Below are 9,062 nucleotides of genomic sequence, written 5' to 3' on the forward strand. Positions count from 1 at the left end.
ACGGTATGCCTAACCCCACGTGGCGTCACCGGCACAGTTGCCTGATATATTATACTTAATAATTTTCTTCAAATTGAATTTCTCTCCGTTGCGTAATTATTATAATATATAATGGCAATACTATCAGCATGTTTTGTCTATGGTAAAGTGCGTCAAATTGTCCCATTGTACGAACTGTCAAAAGAATATCATCATCTGACACCTGCACGATTTTGGTCTGCTACGATAATCCAACTTACGCTTTCGATTCGAAAGATGGACTTGAAACGGGAGCCGGATGAATTCGAACTTGATGCAGAATGGCAGGTGCCCTTAAACCATCAAATTAACCCTGTGACCAATAATTATATAAAGCAAGAGATTGCCGACGGTTCCAGCATTGCTTTTGAGGTTAGTTTTATGAAGCTTATGTCTTTTATAGCGCCTGTACACGTCCATGGATTTACTTGCAGCAACGGTGGGTATTTTAAGTGCTGACTGTCTCTATCTCTCAATCTCAATTCTTCAAGAATAAGCGAGACGAGATGTTGTCATTTTATGGTACTATAAGTCATAAAAATCGGTTGTCCTTTAAATGAGTCGCTGCGTGGTGTAGTTCATTTTTTTGCCGGCAGGTTCGCAACTATCGTTCTACTGCGCAGACGCAGATATTTCACAAATCCAACTGTCGCGTGAAAATTCAGAAGCTTCCGAATATTTTTAATTCATGTACCTATGCAATCTTGCAACTGCAGGATAGTACATGTTTACACGTACATTTTGTTGTTATGGCCGTGATAATACGTACTGTCAGCAGTAAATCCATACTAGTGTAAACGGGGTAGGTAGGTAGGTATTCAATGGTGTTAGTTTATGTTTGCGGACATTGTCATTAATTTCGTAGACGTATTTTTTTCTTTGTAAGCGTTACAAAATTACGCGTACCTAGGTTAACTATATTAAACGTATCCAAATCCTTAAATAAATCCACTATGTACCTCATGGAATTACAAATAATTGGCTTGTGAAGTCTTTTTTTCTATACAAGAAGCTCAAATAGTTAGTAATACTCTTTTACATTAATTGAAATACCTATTTTTTATCCTAATATTTAATGGTGACTGGTTAGGTAGGCATATGTAATTGATAATGTGTATCTATCGATTGCGCGAAGCAGACATACTGCACTGATCCAATTCATCTGAATGCAGTAGCCGATATTGTTTGACATATACCATCCATTTGGTCAAGGCAGTTCTCGTGGTGCAGTGCGTTATGCACTGGTCTTCTATCCGGGAGCTCAGGGTTCGATACCTACACGGTGAGGATACGATTTGTGATGTTTGTAATTGTTCAAAATTACTATCAACTACCTTGTACGAAAAAGCAAAGACATGGTTATTATTATTAATTACAGAAACATATTAAGTATATATATTTGGTTAGCATTATTTGGAGTTTTAAGATAACAGTGTCCTATCTACAATAACATAGTTTTGTGATAAACGCCAATAAAGATTTTACTACCATGTAACTAATTAAATAAAGCAAACTTTTCTCGACTATTACTTGTACACGGATATATGTACAGCATCGAGCTTTCTTTATAATTACGGCATTATCGAAACCGGGTCTAAATCAAAACATGCATTTTTGTAGTTCTATCCTGTGATTCTAAGAAATCGTATTGCAATGGGAAATTATGCTTTTGCGATGAATATACTAATTATTATTATAAAGCATATAAAAGTGTGTGATATTCCATAAAGTAAGCTTGGTTTAATGAAATAATAATAAGTACTTATATTGTTTTTTTTCAGAACCCTCAAACAAGACACATGGTAAATATAAAATCGGAACCCGAATTTCAGCGAGTGGACATCAAGAAAGAGTTTATTGAAGATACAATTAATTATAAAGATCCTCAACTAAGTTGTTCCTATTCGGAATATAGCCCAGGAAAACAGGTAATACATTTATTTGAACTATGTACGTACTTTACAATATAGGTATAATCATGAAGATATTTTGTTTCTTTCTCGTATCTAGTCTATAAAAATGATCATGCCAATTAAACAAATAAATAGTGGATATTATGCATGCGGGGGCAGCTCTACCTTAAGGGTTTACAGGGACCATCCCCACATCGCTATCATGTGGAGAATGCGTAAAAAAACTTCCGATATTTTTATCATTGTCATAATATACCTATTTAATTAAATGGTTAAAAGAATTATTTAATTTATTTCATCTATCTTAACCCGTCGTAATTTTAGAGAGATATTTATTATTATTATACTAATAAATAAAGCAATAATCGTCAATTGTGTAATACCATAATAATGATTACGCGGTATTAAAATATGCATGTTGGATGAATACACAGATACAATTTAGGTATCTACCTACCTACCTACTTAACTGTTCCTATTCATCGTAGTGCAGTCGAGGTTAACCGATATTATTTGACAGTTTATACCATTTTGTCAGTAACTGCATCTGGGAAGGAATGCTTCCGCGGTGAAAATTATTTGTGTGTGGCAAACAATGGCCTATGCGCTCATAATATGAGGCCCCAAGGGCAAATGGCATTTTATCCTCGCCTTCTGTAGTATTTGCGTGTATATACCTATTAAGGAAGAGCTTGTAGACTTTTGTAAAGGTTCTGAGGGAAGATAAAAAGAAACTGAAAAAATTGGGGTTATACTGTGAATTCTCCTACGAATTAACGGAATCAGCACCACAAAATATTTAATTTTTTATATCTATGCCGACGGAGATATAACTAAATGGCCTATCTTTCATCTCTTACTCATTATTTTTGTTAGCTCACCGTGCTCCTCTGTCCCATGAGCACATTGTGTTGACCTCAGTCTTAGGTATCGGCTCCTGAGACATTCCCAGGCAAAAAAAATGCTTTACATCCAGACAGTGATGCTTCAGATCTGACGTAGAGCCCCTTGATACCTTTCGATTATGACAATGTGTGGTGGGGGGCGGCTTACATTAGAGGTGTCTATGTTTGTGTTGACATTACAAAGAAATAATTTGACTTTGTTTCGTTTATTTGTCCGCTGTTGGCGTTCCAGTTAGTAATCGGCAGAGTTGTTGGCAGTGTGGTGTTAATAACTAAAGTGAGTTGTGTATGCTGTGACTTAGTGGAGCAATTGAATGCTTTGGGCAGGGGTAGCTCTGAGTTCTTCAATGAGTGCCTCGTGGAGTTAAAACTTTGGGAGCAATTGGGAGAGGTTGCCTTATTGGTAAAGTGAATTGGCGGATTGGGTAAATATGGACTGGGAACAAGCCGCTGCATTAGCGGTCTGCGATTAGTGGTTACCTGCCTATTCCAAGATGTTGGCCATGACTCATTATAAAGCCTTCTAGCATGGTGAGGCGTTTTCAGACAACTTATATAATTCGCAGAATGTGGACCCTCACATTTGGTACAACGGCTGGTCCCATATCTGGAACCTTTTTGCAAACTAAGGTAATTAGGAATGTATCTAAGTACATATAAACAAACTCACTCGCCATAAGCATTTTCTAAAAATTACCTAGCGCTTCGGTTCATTGACTTTTCTATACCGACCACTACCGATCACCTCCGTGACATTATCATAAGCGTTTTACCCGGAATCTCGTCAAAATGAATATATTTATTTTTATATTTTAAATACGATCTGTCTTCTGTTTGTTTTCTTTAGGTTAACACCACTAGCACTGTTATGGCTAAATCAAACTTGTGTTTGTCAGAAGCAGATGAATTATACTCCGACATACACATTGATGAACATGACATTAAAAAGGAACTCCAAGAATACAACGTAAGGTTTACAAATAAATACTTTTATTTCAAAATGTTAGTATTGTAAGTTCTGAGATGGTAATACTAGCAGTATCACTCGGCACTGCCCAGGGGTGGAATGGTTTGATATTTGAAAATAAAAATTCTAAATTTGATACGTAGAGTGCAAAGGATTGAATTTTAAAAAAGTAAATAAATATAATATTAGAGATTTTTAACATAATATATTATATTTTTGTATATGTATTGCATTTAAATATCTGGTAAAGTAGTAGGTACATAGTCAATTTATAATTTTAGGGCTTTTCTATATAATATAAATATCCATCCATAATACGAGTATAAATTTCAATCATGCCAGGGCTTTTCGATGTACAATATTTGTGGCTTTATTTGGTGCCAAAATCTATAGATTTTACTACTCCCCAATCTTGATGCCGCTACATACAATTGTCCGTGAGTGAAGCATTCGAATCTTATATGGCAGCACTGCGTCGCCCGCGCCGCGACGGCTCAGTTGGCTCCATGCGTATTAGCGATTCTAATAACACAATTATTTGCATCTAACTCTGCCATTTGACTTTCGATCGAGCTGAAATAAACGCCAATATTTTTTAAATGTCCATATTCTAGCGATATTATCGATAAAAAATAAGGGTTACAACATTAACTTCCACGTTTCAAGGCCTTTTCCCGCAAAATCCGTAAGATTGTCCCCGGGATGCAACTGGTTAAATCTGAAATTCGAAACCCCGACCACGCTCTTCGGCTCGTCGGCCTCCGTCTACTCTTCAAATTTACACCTACAATTATTTCAATGTACCTTTGCCATTTGACCTCTGATCGAACTGAAATATACAGCAATATTTTTAAAATGTAGATATTATAGCAACATATTCAATAAAAAATGGGGGTTGCAGCATTAAATTCCGCATTTCAAGGCCCTGGGCGTGGTGGCATTTTCTGCAAAAACCGTAAAACTGTCCCCAGGGTCTAACGGGTTAATTCTGAAATTTGAAAACACCACCACGCACTCCGGCTCATCTGCCTCTGTCTACCCTACAAATTTTGTCGAATTCCGACTACGCGTGTGGAGTTGTATAAAGAAAAACCGACACCACGTTACAAACAAATATAATTTCGAAATTATAGTATAGCATATGCATCTTCCTATAATCTATAGCGCGATGGCAACCCTTTTTATGCTTACGTGCATAGTAGTATTCGTAATAATGAGTGGGGTAACTATATTTTTTTTTAAATTGATTTAGGTTAACCGGTAAAATCAATCACAGAAAATAAGTAGAATAATTATAATTTAGTATAATATAATATGTGATGGTCCTTATAACTGCGGACACAAATAGCGTAACTAATGAAATTAAATTAGATCAAACATTAGGTAGGTACAGTTGCGATGAAGATAATCGGATATCGTTAAAAAAGATAAAAACATTTGTAAGAACATAAAGTTGGAAAATCGATAATTTAGAAGTGGTTATTATTCAAACCACTATACTATACAGAGTTGGTTGAATACATGCAGATGCATATTATATTCGAGTCGGGTTATCAACTGTCAAATTTCTCTTCGGTTGATTAAGTGACAATGTTTCGTTCACCACGTCCATCTTTAAACTCGCGATTATAAATAAAACAGAAAATAGCCGTACACATGACGTTATCATAAACAGTACCGATGGGTCATATAATTCAATAAAAGGAGAATGCCGCAAGCAAATGTACCTACTATCTCATTGTGCAATCTTTATCTACTGTACCAAAATGTGGTACCTTCTTTACTCTACTCACTTAAGAGATAGGACAATGGTTGAGTTAAAACAATAGTTAATTCGCCTAAAGTACACTACGGCCAACTCAAATCGATATTATGAAGGATGCCAAACACACTTAGGTACTTGCAGGGTGAAACAAAAGGCTACTTCACTTTGATCATCCAGATCAGAAACTATTTTCTCCAATGAAAAGTGAACCATACGTAAATTGTCAGGGCCGATCGAGGTCAAATTGAAACCTAGATTAGAACGAAAAACAAACAGGATGATTATACCCACTTCTCTGTTATGAAAACGACATGTATCTTAAAACAAGTTTTTGAATTTTTTTTCGCATCGTTTAGCTCAACCAGGGAATCTGCGTAACTTTAGTAGGTAATTAACTGCATACATGTAATGCGGATGCAAGTTTAAAAAATGGTTACGCTGTTTAGATCGTGTGGTGCTAATAATTATATTTTAAATGTTTTTTAGGATAATGCAGCAAATCTCAAATCTTCCTCCTTTATATCGGAAGAAGACAAAATTGTTGACATCATACAAATCGACGAACAAGATGTTAAAAAAGAACTCGAGGAATACAAGAAAAGTTTTAAAAAAACACGTGGCGCTATTAAACGTAATGTTACTAAATCAATACCCGAAAAAAATATATTCCACGAAATCACTAGTACGGATGTAAAACAGTGTAAACGTAGTAAAAGCAATTTCTCTTGTCAAACGCCATTTAAAATAGATGAATCTAATTATTCTAGTGACACGAAAAAAAAATTTTTCTGCATACCGGAGAAAAGCCATTTAAATGTGATCAATGTGATTAGTCATGTATACAATCTGGTGACATGAAACGACATATAAAAACGCATACTGGTATAAAGCCATTTAAATGTCAGCAGTGTGATTACTCTTGTATAACATCTGGAAACATGAAATCACACAAAATGACTCATTCAAATGAGAAGCCATTTAAATGTGATCAATGTGATTACTCGTGTGTAACATCTAGTCAAATGAAATTACATATAATGTCACATACTGGTATGCCATTTAAATGTGACAAATGTGATTATTCTTGTAAAACATCTTACCATATGAGATCACACAAGATGACTCATTCTAGTATAAAACCATTTAAATGTGATCATTGTAATTATTCTTGTAAAACATCTAGTAATATGAAATTACATATAAAAACACATACTGGTATAAAGCCATTTAAATGTCAGCAGTGTGATTACTCTTGTATAACATCTGGAAACATGAAATCACACAAAATGACTCATTCAAATGAGAAGCCGTTTAAATGTGATCAGTGTTATTACTCTTGCATAACATCTAGTCAGATGAATTTACACAAAATGACGCATACTGCTATAAAGTCATTTAAATGCCATCACTGTGATTACTCTTGTACAACATCCCGTTATCTGAAAGTACATATAATGACACATACTGGTATAGAGCCATTTAAATGTGATCAATGTGGTTACTCGTGTATAAGATCTAGTCGGATGAAGTCACACAAAACGACTCATTCTAGTGAAAAATAATTACGTGTTATGTGAAATTCAATTACATCCTCTTGTATAACATACCTTCACCGAATTTACCGAAAATGAAGCGACAAAATTACTCATCCCCGTGAAAAACCTCTTAAATTCTTCAATGTTATTTTCATTCAATCACACCTGGTCCCATGAAATTACATTAAATGACTTATTCTTGTGAAAGACCATTTACTCATGTATTTAATCTAATTATACAAATTTACATAACATGACATGCTGGCGAAGACCCATTTAAATCTGGCAAATAAATATGTTCAACTACTTTTTTTATTCTACGAATAAGACACAAGATTTGAGAATGTAACTGTCTATATATTGAAATGAACCTAATTTGAAAATACCTCATGCATATATACACCAGAAAAATCATTTTGTACTAAAACTGATAGCCAACATTATATAACGCAATTCTATAAGTACTTTATGTAACAACCACTAGTTATAGCCGCCGTAATTAACTAAGATGCCTAGCATACTGGCGGGAATCTAGCAGATACAGATTCAAGTCCCGTGGGTGTCGCATTTTATTGTTTGATAAATAATGAAATACATATACATAACAATGCACGAGTATGAACTAAATGCCTATATTTACATGTATTTTTATTATCAATATGACTATAATTTATGTATTTACTGATACCTATACAATATACCTAACACAATTATTATACGAAAATAACTAATTAATGTGATAGATGAGCTAGTTTCAATGAAAATAAAAGTATCACATTTAGCTTGATATTTGAAAGAGCAAGTTGTCCGTCAAGACTAGGGCTTCCAATTAACCGGAGGAAAAATACTACTCAGTTTGCGGTTACTTTGCGAATAACTAACCGGGTAACCAGTTATAACCGTCGTATTTAAAAAAATGAATTTTCAAATATTGTCGATATTATTTTTTGCACATTTTTTTCTCTTTGACTACAATTAGACGTGCGTTTTGGCCACCTCTCGATCAATGAGATATGACACAATTTGTTATCCCCTTGGTGCACCTACCTTCATGTCCATGCTCTGGATCCAAACACATATTGAAAAAAGATCATGTGACATGTTACTACTTACCACTCGCTCATGCGGCTACATAATATAAATAATTTTATTAATATTAATTTTATTGTTGTAGACCTAAATATAATATTGTTAAGACATAATAAAGTTTTGAATGATTTGAAGTGAGTATTATTTTTGACGTTTGATATTGATTGCATTTTTGGTACCTACGTAAAACTTATAAATGGATGGAACTCTAATAATATTTTTGACAATAGTTTGATAATGATTGCGCAAAAGAAGACCAAGCTCACCATTTTCATGACGAATGGGAAATTGAGGATTTAGCTGGGATGATAAAATACTTACATAATGTGTTGTTTAATTTGTAACAAATAGGTACCTATATAAAGTTACAGAATGACAAATGTAGAGTGTGGTAGAGCACTGCATTCTGATTTCTAGATAGTGGATAGTTGATGGATAGTTGATCACAGCCTACTTCAAATTGCAAATGCCAGGTCTATGGTAAATTAAACATTGCCTAATAATTGTTCATCTTTTAAATTGTTTGACAATTTAATAATCAATATTTTACATAAAGTCAGCAATTAATACTAGAAACAATTAATTATTAACAAGCGGATTTAGTGGTGCAGTGCGTAGGGCGCTTGCCTTCCACCCAAGAGTTCTGGGTTCGATCCCGGTCAGGACCCAATATTTATATTGTTTTTCTCAAAGCCTGGGTGTCAGTGATTCTTTAAAATAAAATATAATTATAACAACCACCTTGGACGAAAAAGCAAGGTAATGGTTATTATTCGAATTTGACTTTGAAGTCCTTGAGATAGGGTTTGCTCTTTCTTCTTCGCGTGAGGATATATTCTACTAATTTATTTTCCCTTTTCTTGTCGTTGG

General features: G+C 34.4%; 1 protein-coding gene across 1 annotated transcript; it reads left to right on the forward strand.

Annotated features, from left to right (window-relative positions):
- Positions 1–165: 165 nt before the first annotated feature.
- LOC147076541 (uncharacterized) lies at positions 166–6,540 on the forward strand. Its single transcript, XM_085940326.1, has 4 exons — positions 166–390; positions 1,800–1,946; positions 3,684–3,803; positions 6,055–6,540. Exons 1-4 carry the CDS (start codon positions 256–258, stop codon positions 6,424–6,426), a joined length of 774 nt encoding a protein of 257 aa, XP_085796452.1. The 5' UTR covers positions 166–255; the 3' UTR covers positions 6,427–6,540.
- The last annotated feature ends 2,522 nt before the right edge of the window (positions 6,541–9,062 follow it).

The sequence above is a fragment of the Rhyacophila brunnea genome, unplaced genomic scaffold (genome assembly GCF_057557595.1).
Source record: "Rhyacophila brunnea isolate RB1 unplaced genomic scaffold, BYU_Rbru_1.0 scaffold_13, whole genome shotgun sequence".
NCBI lineage: Eukaryota > Metazoa > Arthropoda > Insecta > Trichoptera > Rhyacophilidae > Rhyacophila > Rhyacophila brunnea.